This window comes from Mytilus galloprovincialis, chromosome 9 (assembly GCF_965363235.1).
Source record: "Mytilus galloprovincialis chromosome 9, xbMytGall1.hap1.1, whole genome shotgun sequence".
Lineage (NCBI taxonomy): Eukaryota > Metazoa > Mollusca > Bivalvia > Mytilida > Mytilidae > Mytilus > Mytilus galloprovincialis.
This window is the reverse complement of record NC_134846.1, coordinates 71,976,920-71,998,877: the sequence shown is the minus strand read 5'-3', so window position 1 is coordinate 71,998,877 and position 21,958 is coordinate 71,976,920. Positions and strand designations below refer to the sequence as shown.

The following is a 21,958-nucleotide window of genomic DNA, read 5'->3' as shown; positions in this document are numbered from 1 at the left end:
CATTTAGTAATTCATAGAATTATGCATTGAATGATTCATACAATTATGCAGTTAATGATTCATACAATTATGCATTTAATAATTCATAGAATTATGCATTGAATGGTTCATATAATTATGCAGTTAATGATTCATACAATTCATAGAATTATGCATTGAATGATTCATACAATTATGCAGTTAATGATTCATACAATTATGCATTTAATAATTCATAGAATTATGCATTGAATGATTCATATAATTATGCAGTTAATGATTCATACAATTAAGCATTTAATTTTAAATACAATAATTATGCATTTAATTTTACATACAATAATTATGCAATTAATGATTCATACAATAACGCATTTAATGAATCAAAACACGTATACAAGAAAACAGAATTTGAATAAACATATCCATAAAAGTAAACAGTGATTTAGAATACACAACATGAACAGATCTTATCATCTATATGATCCATTGAATCCATGTACGAGATAGAGTTCATGACAATACGACACTTTGTGATTAATAACTTAGTATCTATGTTCTAGTCATATCATACAATGCAATTCTTTGATCCCGGCCTTCTTCCCATTCCTTGATATGATCTTCACCTAAGATAAACCTCATAACCAGTTTCATCAGACGATCACAGTCTCCATACACCCGAGAACCTATCTGTGCCCCATGTTCATCTATTTGATTGCAATAGTCATCATAAGGGGTCGATTGTCTGGAAAGATTAATAGATATTTCGAAGATAATATGAAATATATAAATCTTATTCCGCATAAGTTCATGGCAATTCTGGCCCAAGCTATTCCACATTAATTAAAAAAAACAAAACAAAAAAACCCCAACAAATTTGCACAAAATAAGGTTTTCCTTACCATTGTCTTCATTGTCTGATATATTGCGAAAACAAGGTCTGTATAGTAGAATTTATTTGCTGTAATAACGGAAATAAATTATTCCTGTTTATTTAACGAAGTGTAGGAAAGAAAATGATAGATAATGTTGTAAAAACAAGAAGGCATAAATTAAAATAAATAGGTCTTTATGGTCTAAAAAGGCATTAAAGGAAACAGCACTCTATATCAAAGTGAATATAAGATCGATCGTCTAACCTTAACACAAATTAAAGATTAAGAATCTTGATCAATCTAAAGCAATCACCTGTTACAAATGACGAGTCTATTTGGTTTCTTGCCTAGTGTAACTAGTTCATCCGCTGGGGAAACTAGAAGTGTTGTACCAAGACAAAGGACAACATCAGCCTTTTCACCATTTTCTTTAGCAGACGAGTAAACAAATTCTTCAAGAATATCTCCAAAATTGATAATGGTGTTCATCATATATCCATTACAACCCTAAATGAAATAGTTGTTTTTACTTAATTCATAAATATATTCAGTGTTGAGCAAGGAAGAGGTAATCCGGGATACCGCTGACGTCTGAATGAATTTCTGGGGCTGGCTACCCCCCGACCCATGAAATCCTACGAAATACACTTTTTCAGACACTAGAGCAATCTCAGACTACGACATGTTAATTTGAAAGATTATAATTCTGTCGTAATGAAATTATTTTTTATAACCGTGTTTGCCTCCCAAGATCAAACTAGTCAAATGACTAGCAAAGAGCTATAGGATGCAGAAAATATGAAATAGATCCATACTGTATATTTATTGTATCCACGTTAAAATTAAAGTTCTGTTCAATTAAACTTTTTTTTTTCATTTTAACAAAATATATCTTTTTCTATAGTCCTATTATTTTGCGTGTCTTGAGTTTAGTGAGAATGGAAGCATATAAAATAACAAACAGCGACAAAACAAGAGAGGTATAATGGTTTTACAAATGCATGTAAATTAACCTACCGGAATTTCGCACGTGTTTCCAGTTCTGTGATCATATCCACATCTACAGCATTCTTGAGGAGGTACTCTTAAATGTTGGTCTGTTGATTTCCTTCGCATACGCCTCAATCCACATGTATCACATTTTTCTTCATAACCATTTCCATGCAATTCTGATATTTTATCTGATGGAATTCCAGACAACTTGTGTAGGCCATCAGTGTTCTGACTAATCAAATATTTGATTAAACCCATGTCCATTAGTTTATAAATAGCTTCATGTGTATATGTTGGAAGAAGATGGTCTCTCTTTGAATGTAAGTTTAGCCCAAAACTAGCTGATGCAGGACCTAGAATATAAACCAAATATATTATATCATAAATTTAAGACTGACTTGTTCAGAACACCAAAAGAGTAGCACTGAACAATCATCCTCCCTCTCGTGACAGCTTTCGTTAGGATGATGGTAAATCATTGTTTTACAACTTGATATTGCACCATTATACTACCTTCCTCCCTTTTGTGACAAATTTGGTGATGTTTGAAACTCAAATCATTTCTTTATTTATAATACCTAACAAACCGTAAAGCAAAACTGAGACTAGAACACTTATTAGTTTTAGAACACGTTATAAATTAACGGGCGTATGACATTTGCGCCGATTTTAAACATTTTCATTCTTTCATTTGCGCCGATTTTATATTTGCTTCTTATTAGATTTACAGGTAAGTTAATACTTGCACATGTACTTAAACCATTGGAAAAATCTGGTTATAAATTTTGTTCGCTTAGGTTTAATAAATAATGAAAGATGTTATTTTTGATTGAACACTAAAACGAGCCGAGGAGTCAATTCTTTAATCATCGACGGTCATACATTTTGGAAGGTCAGTGTCATGAAACATAAAACAAACATCACTTATAGGGTCTTTACATCGGAACTAAACACACTTATTATTTATAAACTAGTTGTTGGCATGACACGGGTTATGTTCTTCTCATATATGTTATGATGGTATGATACTAAACCCCTCACGGAGAGGATTGTGCCTGATATTCATATGATGAAGACATAATTTTTCAATCAGTTTAATTGAAGTCTGGAGCTGGCATGTCAGTTAACTGCTAGTAGTCTGATGTTATTTATGTATTATTGTCATTTTGTTTATTTTCTTTGGTTCCATCTTCTGACATCAGACTCGGACTTCTCGTAAACTGAATTTTAATGTGTGTATTGTTATGCGTTTACTTTTTTGCATTGGTTAGAGGTATAGGGGGAGGGTTGACATCTCACAAACATGTTTAACCCCGCCGCATTTTTGCGCCTGTCCCAAGTCAGGAGCCTCTAGCCTTTGTTAGTCTTGTATTATTTTAACTTTTAGTTTCTTGTGTACAATTTGGAGTTTAGTATGGTGTTCATTATCACTGAACTAGTATATATTTGTTTAGGGGCCAGCTGAAGGACGCCTCCGGGTGCGAGAATTTCTCGTTGCATTGAAGACCTGTTGGTGACCTTCTACTGTTGTCTGCTCTGACGTCGCGCAAGATACTGGTGACAATTTGAAGGTGATTCGAGAAAAATCGGCGAAAAGGCTAACTGTCCGTTTAGGACGCAACAATTTGCAGAATCGCTAAATAATTTTCGTTACCCAATCTAATGGCAACAAAATATCTGTTTTTCATGATATTTTTTTCACGAATAGGTTTCGATTTGAAGCGCTAAATTTTATGAAATAGGCAGTTTTGCCGTGTAATGCGTAACATTGAACATTGAGATCTCCAAACATTTTTGAGAATGAAATATGGATTGAGTAGCCAAAGGTAGTTCTCATTTGGAAGGAATTAAGAACCATATGTAAAGTTTTGAATTACATAATTTTACTTACATATATGACGTCATACATGTAGAAAGATGACGTCATAGCAACTTTTTGATCTTGTAATGGTGACAAATAATCTAGACTCCAACTGCAAACTTTGAAGATCAAATTCATATACTGAAGGTAATTTTAAAAGGATATCGTTTATATTTATAATTTATAAATTACAAACATTTCTGTTTAAATTGGTACCAAACTTTTTGAGTTTACTTGTTTTAAAAAAAAACTATTGAAAAAATTTAAAATCAGAAAAAATGTCCCGTATCATCTGAAATCCAAACAAATATTCCATTTTGACGATTTCGGGATCTACGATGTATCGCGATTAAATCAGAAGAAAAATACTGATACAGATTTCAAAAATTACAACAAATACTGAACATGATAATATAAATACTGGCTGTTTTTATATTTTATCCTTTTCGCAAATAAAGAAAAGAAAAATCAGAAAAAATGTCCAATGAGACAAAAAACGTCGAAAAATAATGAAACGTCATATTTCACACAGAGTCAATACGCAAAAGAAATTATAAGAAGAACTTGTAAAGAATCGATCTCCAAACATGAAACGATATGGGCATGTTTTTGCCTTAGGGAGCTTCCATTTGATTTTTAAGGGGGGGGGGGGGGCTAGAATGAAATTTGAAAAAGAGGGAGGACAGGGGTTTTGAGTGTAAAAAAAAGGCAGACAGGAGTTTCGAGTAAAAAAATAATGAATAAGAATGGAAACGGGGAATATGTCAAAGAGATAACAACCCGACCAAAACGTAGAAAACAGCTCAAGGCCACCAATGGGTCTTCAACATGCGAGAAATCCCGCACCCAGAGGAGGTCTTGAGTAGGCCCCGAAATCCTAATGTATACTAGATCAAGAAAATGGACGCCACTCTTCACTTCGAAACACAGAGATGAACTAAAAGTAAAAAAATATAAAAGACTAACAAAAGCTATAGGTACCTGACTTAGGACAGGCGCGAACTGCGGTGGGGTTAAAAGGGCAGGATGAGCAGTTGGCAAACAAACCCAGGATAAACTTGTAAAAAAAGGCAGGACCAAATATAGTGAAAATAAAAAGGCAGGACCGAGATAACAACTAAAAAAAATGCCGGACAAAATTTTTCATCCTAGCACCCCCCCCCCCCCCATTAAAATCAAATGGTTGCTCCCTTAATGAAATAAAAATATTATTCTATATTAAAATTCGTAAAAAATGATTTGACTTTAGTTCTGGGACAATCTAAAAGAAGAGTTACCATATTAGATAATTTTCGTAGACAAAACAAGAGGCACCAATCCCTTCAAACAACCGAAATGATCTCTGGTGTTTCAGGAGAATGATTAGTTCCAAAAAAATAAAACATGAGACAAAAAAGACTCATATTTAATTATTGAATGTATTTATAAACCAACAATCAATTAAAATAATCGGACTTAAAAAAATCAGACCAAAATTTTGTGTACATTCAAATATAAATATGCTTTCAGAAATATGAATAACAGAAAAAAAAGTAAACTTTCGGCTAAGGAAATACTTATTAGGAACAGAGAACGAAAAAGGCTTCAGAAAAATGAAACGAGTAGAAAATCTTATGGAAAGTTGTACAAGAATAAAGAGAGCGAGACAAAAACATATAGTCAAACGATTAATGCAAGAAAAAAGAGAGAACAAAGGGAGAAATCTAAGAAAATAAATGAAAGAAAACTGAAAAATAAAATGAATGTCCGTAAACACAGAGGTAAAAAAAATGTAGAACTTTCATCAATGTCACTTGTTGTACCAGAAGGTTCAAATGTTTTCAAAAACAGAATGGAAAAGGCCAGAGCCCTAAGAAAATTTAAAGAAGGTTTACCAAAAACTCCATCTAAACGATGCGCAGTTATATCGACTTATTTGGCCCGCAGATCCCCTCGATCGCCAACAATAGCTAATCTGAAACATTCAGTTTCGCCAGTTGAAATGGCCGTCGTTGCAGATATTCAAGAAATAATAAAATCTACAAAATTAAAGCGATCTAAGAATGCACGTTCGGTAATGAATTCTGTTACTGCATCAATCAGCGGGGAAAATTTAGCAAACTCGAGAGGTAAAATTAAACTGTGTAAAAATTTAGGTTTGCCAGCAAGAAGTGTTGCTGGAGGCCAGCGTATTAGGTCTAGAATTCTTAAAAGTGAATCGTCTGCATGGGCTCTTACGCAACAGAAAACAAGAAAAGATTCCATTTCAGAAGAAACAAAGAAAACAGTTTATAACTTTTGGCTCTCTGATGGCATATCACACCCGACCGGCAACAAATCCGATATCAAAAGAGAACGATTGGGACCAAACTTATATACTTCGCATATGACACACGTGCTGGAAAAAAACACAAACTGATGCGTATTTAGATTTTGTCGCCAAATATCCGGAAATTAAAATTGGACAAAGAGCATTTGAGAAACTTCGACCGTTTTTCGTAAGACCTGCATCTGAAAAAGATAGAAATACATGCTGTTGTAGATATCACGTGGAAGCAAACCTTGTTTTCAAAGCATGTATGAAGTTCAGAAAATCGTGTGACAGGGAAACCGATTCGCAAGAAAGTGACTATCCCGTATTTGAGAATATGTCAGACCTTATACATATTACGCTATGTCCAAAAGTAAATGGATTTTATAGAAAAAATTGTCTTGACCGAAAATGTAGCCTTTGCGGAGTTGGTAATTTCAAACTTTCACCCAACGAATCACAGTCGTCTTCAACTGTTGAATGGCAAAAATATGAATATATAACTGAAAAATCGAAGGGTAAAAATGTAAGGCGCCGACTGACCCTGATAAAAAAGAAAACTAGCGTAAACGAAATGTTTCTCAATTTAAAAAAGCTTCTCGAAACTTTCCCCGCTCACCAGCACCGATCAAACTGGCAAAGCAATCAACTTAAAAGTCTTGTTCAGAACTTGCCAGTCAATCATTGCATATGCATCCACGATTATTCGGAAAATTATCGCTGTGTCGAGAAAGAAGAAATCCAATCCAATTACTTCCAAAGAACTGAATGCAGCATTCATGTAACCGTCATGCACCGACACGCCATTTTAGAATACGATGGTGTAGACAGTACAGAAGAATTTCCGGAAATAATTACGGAACATTTTTTCGTAATTTCCCCGGACCTGCAACATGATAATGATTTTACAAAATATGTCCAAAAGAAAGTTAAGGAATATTTAGATTCAATATCATACACAGTTGATCATATGCATGAATTCACAGACGGTTGTTCTAGCCAATATAAATCGCGGCACTGTTTAGGAAGTTTATCTACTGCCATCCCTGATTTCGGATATAAAACATTCCATAGAAATTTCTTTGAAACAAGCCATGCAAAAGGGCCTCAAGATGCCGCGGGGGGATTTATAAAAAGACAGGCGGACATATCTGTTCTACGTGGCAATACAGTGATTCAGAATGCGAAGGATTTATTTACGTTCTGCGAAAGTAGCCTTAAAAAGCCAAGAAGTGCATTATTTAAAAGAAGGGTATTTCGATATGTGGACTCAATTGATAGACACAATTCCAAAATATTTAAGCCGATCCAGCAAAATAGACAAATACATCATGTTTTTACTAGTACATGTAATGAAATCATTGTTTCCGATCTCTCTTGTTACACGTGCGATCAATGCATTTTGGGGAATTATCTTAACTGTTTAAATGTAGAAAATACCGGGGTAAAGAAAACTATGAAGCCACGCGAAATAACACAAACTTCTAACGAAGAAGAAGTAGCACAAGACACTGACATTCTTTCAGAAGACATATCAGATTTGGTATCCATAAACTCTGTTGTGGCTGTCAAAACCGACGATGATAACTTTGACTATTATTTAATGAAAATTTCCAAAGGTTCACACGTATTGAATTCAGCAGAGAGTGACAGCTGGGGTGCTACATATCCCCCTGGATTCGAGGTTTTCCGGGGTCATTATTATGACAAAATCAGTGACAATGATCCGTTAAAATATAAACTTTTAAAGACAAAGACTGCTTTGGTACCGACGAAATCTCTGCTATACATACTTGCTGATGTAGATGCCTCTTATCGTATAACTATTTCAGAGGACACCCATCTAGACATTCTTTCTGTATTGGACAATTTGGATTGAAATAAGAATTGAATTATAAAACATCATGCACTGTTGTTTAGCCACTCATAAAATATTTTAGTAGACCTTTCCGATTCAAATGAAATGATTCAACGTGGCTCTGCTTATAATTAAAAAATATAAAATATATATATATATATATATATATAAGTACGTCTGAGTCAGTGACAACCCTACAACAGATGTATCCATCGGATCGCCATCAATGATGGTGATACATGGCTGTGTACATAATGTATATACAACTCGTCTAAACATAATGTTTAGACGAGTTGTATATATATATATATATATATATATATATATATACATTTTTCGTTAAATAAAATATACATGAATATCTTTACTGAAAAAAAATATTCCCATGAAAAAAAACCTGAATGAATCAATGCTTACACATTAGAAATCACATTAGAAAAACGTTACGTAAAAAACAAGAAAATAAGACGGCTTTTTGCTATATTTCCGACGTTACGTTATTATCACCAGTATTTTGCGCGACGTCTCTATGGTCGGGTTGTTGTCTCTTTGACACATTCCCCATTTCCATTCTCAATTTTATATCTTACTAATGTACCATAAAATCGTGTAAAGGCTAGAGTCACCACTACTGTCAAACTACAGAATGAGAATAGCCATGTGGCAGATGATCGAAAGACAGAGGCTAAAGAAATACGAGTACGGTCAAGGGAAAAATCTGGAGATATATATAGTAGGCCTTCTTTCCCCTCCCCGTGAACAGGGGACAACAATTATATACATGTTATGATTGACAATTCACAACATTTGTACAACTGGCTTACGGAAGAGGTCTATAATGATAAATGAAAAATAACATGGCTTGGATAGTGAGTTGTCTCATTAGCAGTCATACAACATCTTCTTATATCTATTCACCTGTAATTTACATGTAAAAATATCGGCGCAAAAGAAAATGAATTTCGGCAAATGAAAGAAAAAATCGGTGCAAATGCAAAACGCCGAAAATAACTTCCCTTAATTCAAAGACCAGATGAAAATCTAGACCAAAGGCGTCTTTAATAATATCTGACTTTACCGAATTTCTTAGGATTGGCGTTTCTCTATTATAGCATTGCTCATCATCATATGTTGTGAAATAGATTTATCATGTAATAATTTAATTTTGGATGTAACGCGTCTTCTGATTGGCTGACGTTATTTTGTTATGAGCCCATAGACATAATTTAGTCATGTGCATCAAAGCAAAAATATTGTGATAAAGGCTAGCTTCTCTTTTCCACATCCTATATATAACCACGCCGGCGCCTGTTCATTAGAATTCTTTTTTGAATAAAAAACAGGAATATTACAATACAAACTTGATTAAATCTACCATATCGAGTATACCACAACTATACTACGTTCAAAACACATCTTCTAGAACGGTTTTTGTACAAACTTATTTCCAGTGGTCAGATAAACTTAAATAATATACAATTCGTTATACAACCATAATTACCATATTCTTTAGTTTTATCATTGTTGGTCCACTGACCATGTATGCCTCGATAATCCCCAATGCCAGCTGCAGTTGAAATTCCGGCACCTGAAACATAATCACTATCGTACTTTTTTGCGAAGTTGAACGCTTTTTTAGCTCACCTGTCCGAAAGGCCAAGTGAGCTTTTCTCATCACTTGGCGTCCGGCGTCCGTCGTCGTCCGGCGTCCGTCGTCGTCCGGCGTCCGTCGTCGTCCGGCGTCCGTCGTCGTCCGTCGTCGTCGTCCTGCGTTAACTTTTACAAAAATCTTCTCCTCTGAAACTACTGGGCCAAATTTAACCAAACTTGGCCACAATCATCATTGGGGTATCTAGTTTAAAAAATGTGTCCGGTGACCCGGCCAACCAACCAAGATGGCCGCCATGGCTAAAAATAGAACATAGGGGTAAAATGCAGTTTTTGGCTTATAACTCAAAAACCAAAGCATTTAGAGCAAATCTGACGTCACATGGGGTAATATTGTTCATCAGGTCAAGATCTATCTGCCCTGAAATTTTCAGATGAATCGGACATTTCGTTGTTGGGTTGCTACCCCTGAAATGATAATTTTAAGGAAATTTTGCTGTTTTTGGTTATTATCTTGAATATTATTATAGATAGAGATAAACTGTAAACAGCAATAATGTTCAGCAAAGTAAGATCTACAAATAAGTCAACATGACCAAAATGGTCAGTTGACAACTTTTGGAGTTATTGCCCTTTATAGTCAATTTTTAACCATTTTTCGTAATTCTTAGTAATCTTTTAGAAAAATCTTCTCCTCTGAAACTACTGGGCCAAATTTAACCAAACTTGGCCATAATCATCATTGGGGTATCTAGTTTTAAAAATGTGTCCGGTGACCCGCCCAACCAACCAAGATGGCCGCCATGGCTAAAAATAGAACATAGGGGTAAAATGCAGTTTTTGGCTTATAACTCAAAAACCAAAGCATTGAGGGCAAATCTGACGTCACATGGGGTAATATTGTTCATCAGGTCAAGATCTATCTGCCCTGAAATTTTCAGATGAATCGGACATTTCGTTGTTGGGTTGCTACCCCTGAAATGATAATTTTAAGGAAATTTTGCTGTTTTTGGTTATTATCTTGAATATTATTATAGATAGAGATAAACTGTAAACAGCAATAATGTTCAGCAAAGTAAGATCTACAAATAAGTCAACATGACCAAAATGGTCAGTTGACAACTTTTGGAGTTATTGCCCTTTATAGTCAATTTTTAACCATTTTTCGTAATTCTTAGTAATCTTTTAGAAAAATCTTCTCCTCTGAAACTACTGGGTCAAATTTAACCAAACTTGGCCATAATCATCATTGGGGTATCTAGTTTTAAAAATGTGTCCGGTGACCGGCCCAACCAACCAAGATGGCCGCCATGGCTAAAAATAGAACATAGGGGTAAAATGCAGTTTTTGGCTTATAACTCAAAAACCAAAGCATTTAGAGCAAATCTGACATGAAGTAAAATTGTTCATCAAGTCAACATCTATCTGCCCTGAAATTTTCAGATGAATCGGACATTCCATTGTTGGGTTGCTGCCCCTGAAATGGTAATTTTAAGGAAATTTTGCTGTTTTTGGTATTATCTTGAATATTATTATAGATAGAGATAAACTGTAAACAGCAATAATGTTCAGCAAAGTAAGATCTACAAATAAGTCAACATGACCAAAATGGTCAGTTGACCACTTTAGGAGTTATTGCCCTTTATAGTCAATTTTTAACCATTTTTCGTAAATCTTAGTAATCTTTTAGAAAAATCTTCTCTTCTGAAACTACTGGGCCAAATCTAACCAAACTTAGCCATAATCATCATTGGGGTATCTAGTTAAAAAAATGTGTCCGGTAACTCGGCTAACAAACCAAGATGGCCGCCATGGCTAAAAATAGAACATGGGGGTAAAATGCAGTTTTTGGCTTATAACTCAAAAATCAAAGCATTAAGAGCAAATCTGACGAAGTAAAATTGTTGATCAGGTCAAGATCTATCTGCCCTGGAATTTTCAGATGAATCGGATAATCGGTTGTTAGGTTGCTGCCCCTGAATTGGTAATTTTGAGGAAATTTTGCTGTTTTTTTGTTATTATCTTGAATATTATTATAGATAGAGATAAACTGTAAATAGCAATAATGTACAGCAAAGTAAGAACTAAAAATAAGTCAGTATGACCAAAATAGTCAATTGACCCCCTAAGGAGTTATTGCCCTGCATAGTCAATTTTTAACAATTTTCTTAAAATTTGAAGATTTTCAATAACTTTTTCCACAGAAAGTACTGTTATAGATAGAGATAATTGTAAGCAGCAAGAATGTTTAGTAAAGTAAGATCTACAAACACATCACCATCACCAAAACACAATTTTGTCATGAATCCATCTGTGTCCATTGTTTAATATTCACATAGACCAAGGTGAGCGACACAGGCTCTTTAGAGCCTCTAGTTTAATGAAATTTAGCCATAAATTAACTCAGCATAGATACCAGGATTTTATATTTCTACTAGACGTGCATTTGATCTACAAAAGACTTATCAGTGCCGCTCGAATAAATAAAAAAAAATGCCAAATAAAGTACGAAGTTGAAGAAAATTGAGGACTAAAATTTCCTTAATGTTTTGCCTAATACAGTTTAGGTAATCTGTTCCTGAAGTAGAAAAGTCTTAGTATTTAAAAAATTTTAAAGTGTTGTACAGTTAATTCATAGTTATAACCATATCAATGAAAACTCATGTCAACACAGAAGTGCTGACTACTAGGTAGGTGATACCCTCGACGAAAAAAAAAACTCCACCAGCAGTGGCATCGACCCACTGGTTGTAAATAAACTCATCATAGATACCAGAATTACAATTTTGACATATTTTGTTATTGCCAGACTCGCGTTTGGTCTATAAAAGACTCATCAGTGACGCCCGAATAAAAAAATATATTAAAAAGGCCAAATAAAAAAATATATTAAAAAGGCCAAATAAAAAAATATATTAAAAAGGCCAAATAAACTACGAAGTTGAAGAGCGTTGAAGAGCATTGAGGACCAAAATTCACTAAAAGTTTTGCCAAATACAGCTAAGATTATATGTTACTTAGGTAGAAAAGCCTCGCATGTAAAAAAAAATAAAAAAGTTTTGTAAACCGTTAATTGATAGTTATGACCATATCAATGAAAACTCATGTCAACACAGAAGTGCTGACTACTGGGCTGTTGATACCCTCAGGGAATAAAAACTCCACCAGCAGTTTCATCGACCCAGAAAACATAAAAAGAACACACATAATGATATCCAATCCCTCGTTTGCATGTGTTCGTGTTTACAACGGATAACACACAAATATATACTGATAAAAAACTAAATTGCATTGTTACCTTGTAATTTTGTGAATGGTTAATCCATCAATAGATGAACACTATTACTGACTTTATTACTTCATATTTACTTCAGTTTTAGTTCGGTTACGGATTTAACGTTTTGATGGACGGACGAATAACCGAATGATTACACATTTCTCTTGACTTATATTACTGTGGGTGGATGGATAAAAGTAAAGGTGAATGTTGAGACCTAGATAAAAGTAAAATGACTTTGGCATGCTTTTTGAATTTCCATTGATTTCTTTAGCAGCATGGCTGCCTTGGTCAATACAGACGAACAAAGGCTATATTCAGGCCGAATTGTTTCTAAACAAGCCTGATGGAAGTGTTATACCCCCTCCCACATAAAAGCGGATGTTACCTAAAAAAATATTTTTTTACCTGTGAAACCTATGCAATAAGCTGAATCTCTTAACAATGCAGCGATACGTAAAGCCTCTTTTTGAAAACATTCTTCTGAATCATGAAACTCTGCTGTTTGTTCTGCTTCATATATCAAGTCTTTTTCTTTCTTGCATAACTTAATGTTTGGAGTTGTACCCTGAGCAAGGTCACACACTCTCTGCCAACACGTCATATGGAAAAACGCAGAGCCATCACCTGTCCAATCTACCACCATTCCTTTCAGAAAAAGATGAATGAAATAAGTGTTAAAATCTAAACATATATCTTTATTATGTCTTCATCATTTTTGATTTTGGTCCAGAAGTAGGTCTCTTTTATGTAACTTTATTTATTGTAATATACGGATTTTTTGAAAATTTTATTTTGAACTGCATATTATAAAAAATAAATGGTTAACTATCTATAAACTCATGAAAGATGTCAGGCTCATCATTTTGTATCCCGGACGTGCTTTTTGTCCACTGTTACAAACCCTCATACAAACCAATACAAATTTGAAGCTATAATTTCGGATATTGCAAGTCACAGACTTTTCAAGCCAGTCCGCATTGGAAAAGATGAAAAAAAGAAAAGATCTTTCCTTAATCTTTCCTTTGCCAACAAAGGTCTCGATGGCGTCAACTTAGGCAATATCCTTCATTATAAATTAGTTCAATCGAAAATACCTCCTTATTTCAAAGACCAGTCTGTACCAATCATTTCTTATACCTATACCAAACATATTGCAACTAAAATTTTCAATTATAAACACGTTTTGCAGGATCTCGATATTGACGACTTCAAGTCTAAACCTCCTGATTGCACTTCCCAGTGCTAGTTCCCAATTCACATATAATCCTGCTGGCCACGTTATTACCGGTGACCTCAACATTGTTAATAACACTTCTCTACAAAATGTGTTATCAAAAGGTCCGAAATATCGTGAGCCTAAATCCATCAATTGGAAATACAACTTTAAAATTTGGATGGATTCAGTTGAGAATTATGCCAGGCAATGGGTTAAGAAGGAAGACGTAGACACTCTTTCCGAATGGATTAAGACAGTAAGGTCGTTGATACAAATCAGAATTAAGAAACTGAATGGGTCTAACAATGCCCATGCTACGTCAATCTTTAAAGACCCAAATTTAGCAAAAATTATTAACATCTATTTTATCAGCAATCAAAGACGGGCTTCAAATTTATTGTGAAACTGCCTATTCTAGAGGTGGCGTGAATCAGATGTGGATACTTAAAAATTCCAAAGATCTTTTAGAGTACATACAATCTAACTCTCTTTCATCTTGTAACAGTATTAAAACATTTGACTTTTCTACTCTTTACACAAGTAACTAAAGGACAAATTGAAAGAGTTGGTATTGCTTTGCTTCATAAAAAAGAATGGCCAACGTAGATATAAGTATCTTGTCTTAGGGAGGGATAAATCCTACTTTGTAAAGGATCACTCTGATTCAAACCAAAAATTCTCTGAAACTGATATTATCAAGATGCTTGATCTCTTGATTGAAAACATATTTATTACGTTCGGAGGACGTGTTTTTCAACAGACTGTCGACATTCCAATGGGAACAAACTGTGCCCCTCTACTTGCCGACTTGTTTCTTTCTTATTATGAGGCTGACTTCATACAGGAACTTCTTAGGAAGAAAGATAAGAAGTTAGCAATATCCTTTAACTCTACTTTCCGCTATATAGATGATGTTCTTTCACTAAATAATTCAAAATTTGGTGACTATGTGGAAAGCATCTATCCCATCGGGCTAGAGATAAAGGATACTACAGATACAGTTAAGTCGGCCTCATATCTTGACTTACATCTAGAAATTGACAATGAGGGTCGGTTGAAAACAAAACTTTACGACAAAAGAGATGATTTCAGCTTTCCAATTGTGAACTTTCCATTTCTAAGTAGCAACATTCCAGCAGCACCTGCATACGGGGTATATATCTCCAAATTGATACGATATTCCCGTGCTTGCATTTCCTATCATGATTTTCTTGATAGAGAGTTGCTGCTCACAAGGAAGCTATTAAACCAAGAGTTCCAAATGGTGAAGTTGAAATCATCCCTTCGTAAATTTTACGGACGCCATCACGAGTTGGTTGACCGTTATGGAATAACCGTTTCACAAATGATATCGGATATGTTCCTTACGTCGTAACTACAATCCCCTTCCCTTTCATGAATGTGACATACCGAATTAGACTATTTACCTGATTTGTTATCACATAAGCATCACGACGGGTGCTACATGTGGAGCAGGATCTGTTTACCCTTCCGGAGCACATGAGATCACCCCTAGTTTTTTGGTGGGGTTCGTGTTGTTTATTCTTTAGTTTTCTATGTTGTGTCAAGTGTGCTGCTGTTTGTTTGTCTTTTTCATTTTTAGCCATGGCGTTGTCAGTTCGTTTTAGATTTATGAGTTTGACTGTCCCTTTGGTATCTTTCGTCCCCCTTTGTCTTCCGACGCTTGAATAAAAAAAGTTGAAAGAACAAATAAAGTACGAAGTTGAAGTGCATTGACGACCCCAAATTTCGAATAATATGGAAATACAGCTAAGGTAATCTATTCCTAGGAAAGAAAATCCATAGTATTTTAAAAATTTTCAAAGTTTCCTAACAGTTATCTAATAATTATAACAGTACATAATAGTGATCAATCGTCATCTTCGACCGAAAAAAATAGTTTTGAAAATGTATAAAATGTCTTTTTGTATAAGTCTGTATAAACATGATTTTAAAGATTGACATTTTTTTAAAGTGTTATACCTTTTCTTTTTGATTTAGGAACGTGGAATCCCCTTACGTCAACTCTAGCTGACCATGGGGGTATAACGTGTCCTTGATCACAGTTTGTAAATGAACATATGATATTTTCTGATGTCATTGTCGTAGCTATTTCCTCTCCTGGGAATTTATGAAATTCAAAGAGATTTCTCACAAAATAGATATATTAGCAGTTTATATCTGATATTCTTGTTGATACTGTTACATCTGAAACAAGAAATTACACCTTATTATAATAAGGTTACAATAGTTGTAAAATAAATAATTCATTTTCTTTATAATAATTTTAGTACTTAACGGAAAAGTTGATCATGTCATAGTACAATTTAGTCATTATGAAAATTATATTCAATATCAAGAGTTATAAAGATGATTATTATCTTTAATTGGGAATATAAAATATATATCCATTGGGTAATAGAAACAGTCCTTCTGCTGAAATAATTGACTTCTGAAATAACTTTAAAGGTAAGGTTGCACAACCAGAACTACAAAACTGTATATAAATTAAGGCAATTATAGTTAACCGATGTTCAAATATCGGTAAATCATTTAAATAGAAATAAAGTAAGGTAACGCAGAACAATTGAGGGAATCGCATGAACTGCAAAATGATCGAGAACAGGTGCGTCGACAACGTACACTTATCCTAGTATGGATGAATTACCCCCCATTCCAATGCACACTGAGTTCAAAGCCACACTATCATTAAAATTACAGACTGGAATACCGCGAAAACATGTTGCTAGTGAGAAGAGACACGGACACAATCTATCGTTCACCAATTATTTATGGTGAAAGTAAAACTCATGTTTTATCAATTTTAATCGTTCTTCCTCATAACTCTGTTGAAGCACAGTTTTTGTGAAAAAGAACACACATACTAATGAAGTTCATATAGTGTGAACATACACGAGCTTATCTTATCAATTGGGACATTAAACGTATTACGATGGAACAACGGGTATATATGTTAACTATGGTGGCCGGTTAAGGCCATTTCGCGTTTTCGCTTTTTTGAGTTTTTGCCCTTCATATTTTCAAGGGCGAAAACGCGAAAACACGAAGTCGAAAACACGGAAATGCGAAGTCGAAAAGGCTAAATATTTTTTCTTTAAGATTTCGCGTTTTCCACTTCTCGATTTCGTGTTTTCGCCTTTTCGCGTTTTCGCTTTTTCGCGTTTTCGCCTTTTTCCGCGATTTCGCCTTTTCGAGATTTCGCCTTTTCGCTTTTTCGCGTTTTCGGATTTTTCGCGATTTCGCCTTTTCGCCTTTACGCCTTTTCGCGATTTCGCCTTTTCGCGATATACATTTTATTATAACATAACATTTTAAATATAATTGGAGACAAGACTACAAAGTATAAGTCATTCAAATGATTGTCATATAAATTTCATATCTGTGATGTACTTCAAATATTTGCATAAACTAGACAATTCCTTTACATATCTTTGCTAAGATCAGCTTACCACAGTTTTGAGGCAATGTCTGGGATAGTCCAAAGACTAATGACCCCTGGAGCAAACTGAAGAGAAATTTTGAACTAAATTTCTGGATTCCATTTCAGAATCTTTCATAATAATGGCCAATACAGTCAAATCATACAATAACTGCCAATCATGCTGTTGCCTCAATCCCTTAAAATCTGACAAAGTCAAAAGATGAAGCTAGTAATATACATCATTTGTCCCTTACTTTTACACAATTAAGGTTGATTTTTATAGCGCGCAAAAGTGACTAAAACCCTCAAAATCCTAGCTGAAACCCTGCAAAGAGGATCATAAGGCATGTCATAAGATATTCTAGTATCTTATGACAGGTCTTAGGATAGCTTCGAGAAACCGTCCCAAGTTTTATTTGACAAACATCTTATCTCCACAATGTATTTAATTCTAAACTTTTTTCACACAAGCTAATTCAGATATTGAAAAATTTAGATTCACAAAAAGAGCATAAAATGAAAGATTATGTATCTTAAGTAACCATGGCGATAATAATGATTAATTTCATTTATTTTAAAATGTCCAAAATATAACTTAAGCAAATTGTATATTCAAAGGTATTTTATACAAACACATCTGTTTTTAAATTTGTTCAGTCACCAAAGAATGTAAAGTTGAAAATATCTAAAATACGTCACAGATATGAAATTTATATGACTATCAAAATGTATATCGCGAAAAGGCGAAATCACGAAAAGGCGAAATCGCGACGAGTCGAAAAGGCGAAATCGCGACGAGTCGAAAAGGCGAAATCGCGAAAAGACGAAAAGGCGAATTCGCGAAAACGCGAAAATGCGAAAACGCGTTTTCGCGTTATAGAATATGAAGGGCGAAAACGCGAAAACGCGAAATGGCCTTAACTGGCCACCATAGTTAACTAACTAAACTCTTCATACATTACAGAATTAAAATTTTGTACACCAGACGCGAGTTACGTTTACTAATGACTCGCAAGTTAAGCTCGAATCAAACAAGGTACATCAAGTACGTAATTGAAGAGCATTGACAACCAAAGATTCCGAATGAGTTTGAAAAATACAGCTTTAGAAAACTAGTCCTGGGGTAGGAAATCTTTAGTTTTGTTTTGTTTTGTAAATATCTATTAATTTATAATTATGACCATACCAATATTAATTCATGTCAATGCAGAATAGATGAATGCTGTGGTGGTACGAACTTACTGTGCTCACTTCACATACGCTTGTGGTCATGCACCTCCTTCTTTTCTAAATATTTCTGTTTTCGCATCTCACATTTTTTAAAGTGAATATTTTATATTATTCTACAATGATAAGAACAACAGCACATTAGCTAAAATTAAGATATTACAGATAATTGGAGAAAAATAAAAACCACTGAAATGCGTTCAAATATTTAAAAAAAATGTCATTTCGTGATGTACAATTAATTACTTATCTGACGCGCTGTATGATAGTTTGCACAATGACGACCTATAATATAAGGTAATTTCATATAATTTACATTTTAAATATCGACTAGCCTGCTTAATCCAGTATCAGTTCCCGTCAAGTTACGTGCAATTTTGCCGGTTTCCTACTTTTATAGTCTGACTTATCCTTAGCCACTCCCCATTTCTTATACATTCTTTTTAGCGTATAACATAAACTATTTATAGCTACAACCAGGAAACGACATTTATGATTATTAAAATACAGTATACAGACACACCGCGACAATATCCGAAATTGATCTAGGAAATCCCCATATAAATCAAAATAGACAAATCATAATTCCTATTTATAAATATTGTTTTGCGTCTTAATTTGACAACAGCACGTGATTCATCACCCAACGTTATAGATCATTATAATATTAGCCGGCAATAGTGTTCTATAATGCAATGATTCTCTATAATTTTAATTTAATTTAGCATCGTCTGCACTCATTGATGATTTCCCTTTTTTATGCCCACCTACGATAGTAGAGGGCATTATGTTTTCTGGTCTGTGCGTCCGTTCGTCCGTCCGTCCGTTCGCCCCACTTCAGTTTAAAGTTTTTGGTCAAGGTAGTTTTTGATGAAGTTAAAGTCCAATCAACTTGAAACTTAGTACACATGTTCCCCATGATATGATCTTTCTAATTGTAATGCCAAATTAAAGTATTGACCCCAATTTCATGGTCTACTGAACAAAGAAAAGATAGTGCGAAGCTCAGGTTGAAACTTAGTACACATGTTCCCCATGATATGATCTTTCTAATTCTAATGCCAAAATAAAGTATTGACCCCAATTTCATGGTCCACTGAACAAAGAAAAAGATAGTGCGAAGCTCCGGTTAAAGTTTTGGTTAAAGTTTATGGTCAAGGTAGTTTTTGATCTAGTTGAAGTCCAATCAACTTGAATATTAGTATACATGTTCCCTATAATATGATCTTTCTAATTTTAATGCCAAATTTAAGTATTGACCCCAATTTCACGGTCCACTGAACATGTAAAATAATAGTGCAAGTGGGGCATCCGTGTACTGTGGACACATTCTTGCTTAACACTTCAATATTTCTTGTGACAACTGCATACACATATGATCATATATAATCATCTTGTAAAATCATTATAACTAACAAAAAATAAAAGCATATATATAATCATATCACTAGACATGCTAACGCTATTGTGAAATTTTATGCCCAAAGATTAGGTTAATATGCTTAGCTAAAGTATCATAATTTGTTCACTAGCAAACATAGAAAAAAAAAAGAATGTGTCCATAGTACACGTATGCCAACTCGAACTATCATTTTCCATGCTCGGTGGACCGTGAAATTAGGGTCAAAACTTTCATTTGTAATTAAAATTAGAAACACCATATCATAGGGAACATGTGTACTAAGTTTCAAGTTGATGTGACTTCAACTTCATCAAAAACTACCTTGACCAAAAACTTTAACCAAAATTTTAACCTGAACTTCGAACTATCATTTTATATGTTAAGTTGACCGTGAAATTGGGGTAAAAACTATAATTTTGCATACAAATTAGAAAGATCATATCATAGGGAACATGTGTACTAAGTTTCAAGTTGGTTGGAATTCAACTTCATCAAAAACTACCTTGACCAAAAACTTTAACCTGAAGCGGGACAAAATGACGGATGGACGAACAGACGGACGAAGGAACGAACGAACGGACACACAGACCAGAAAACATAATGCCCCTCTACTATCGTAGGTGGGGGCATGATAAACCTAGGAAGCAATTGCCCCCTTTTTTACGTACATGTATAAGTTATAGTAGACGAACTTGAAAGAGACGTACTATCTCATAACCTTTTATGAGTTCATATATTCAACCATTTGGTAAATAAAGGCAACAGTAGTATACCGCTGTTCAAAACTCATAAATCCATGGACAAAAAACAAAATCGGGATAACAAACTAAAACCGAGGGAAACGCATTAAATATAAGAGGAGAACAACGACATAACACTAAAATGTAACACATATAGACAAAATCCCACGAGAATAACAAATATAACATATATATATAACATCAAAACCAAATACATGAATTTGGGATAGACAAGTACCGTGACACGTCTTATCGCAATGTGAATTTACACTAAAAAATAACAGAAAACAAACGACACAACGAAACGTATAATGTAATACACACAGAAACGAACTATAATATAACAATGACCATATTCCTGACTTGGTACAGGGCATTTTTAAAGGAAAAAATGGTGGGTTGAACCTGGTTTTGTGGCATGCCAAACCTCGCACTTTTATGGCCATGTGAAATATAACATCAAAATGACAACACAGGACTACAATATAAATAAATTGGAGAACACAATTGACAAAGAATCACACGAACAACAGCCAACAAAAGGCAACAAGTTCAAAATTTTAATACGCCAGAAGTGTATTTTGTCCACACAAGACCTATGTGTGACGAACAGATACAAAAGTTTGAAAGCCGAAACGAGTACAAAGTTGAACAGCATCGAGGACCAAAAGATCAAAAAGGTTGTGCCAAAAACGGCAAGGGTTTTCCGTTAAGTTACCAGAAAATCCCTATAATTTAGAGTAATTTATACTTTTGCAAACAGTAAATTTAATAAAATGAATATTCAAAAGATGTACATGATAAAGCTGAAGTATTAACTAATTACAGGAAACAACTGAAATACATTTACATAACCAGACATTTGAAACACAAAAGTAGACACATCCGAATACGTTTAAACCTCTACGCCAAGTGACGTCCTATTTGAAACTGAAAAATGACGAAAAAATGACGTCATTAGAATTAGTAAAACAGAGCATCAAAAAATGAAAAATGACGAAAAAATGACGTCATTAGAATTGGGATTAATTTAAGATTATATATTAGAACTAAATACTGATATTGCATTTAATAACAAAGCACATTTTAATTCTTATTAATATAAAACTGAGGTAGCAATTAACTATATTATAAAACTATGTCAGGTTTGTTATGAATCTAACTTCAAACGTAAAATATCGTACTGA

At 34.2% G+C, this 21,958-nt stretch overlaps 1 protein-coding gene across 2 annotated transcripts; it reads right to left on the bottom strand.

The window, feature by feature from the left end:
- Positions 1–273: 273 nt before the first annotated feature.
- LOC143045853 (NAD-dependent protein deacetylase-like) lies at positions 274–19,063 on the bottom strand. 2 transcript variants are annotated; one of them, XM_076218651.1, is made up of 8 exons: positions 18,946–19,063; positions 18,645–18,745; positions 15,944–16,168; positions 13,150–13,389; positions 9,358–9,444; positions 1,872–2,200; positions 1,168–1,361; positions 274–724 (listed from the first exon to the last, which is right to left on the bottom strand). In XM_076218651.1, exons 3-8 carry the CDS (start codon positions 16,059–16,061, stop codon positions 532–534), a joined length of 1,161 nt encoding a protein of 386 aa, XP_076074766.1. In that variant the 5' UTR covers positions 16,062–16,168; positions 18,645–18,745; positions 18,946–19,063; the 3' UTR covers positions 274–531. The 2 variants fall into 2 exon arrangements, with proteins under 2 accessions (XP_076074766.1, XP_076074767.1); XM_076218652.1 differs by lacking the exon at positions 18,946–19,063 and having other exon boundaries at positions 18,589–18,727.
- Positions 19,064–21,958: the final 2,895 nt, after the last annotated feature.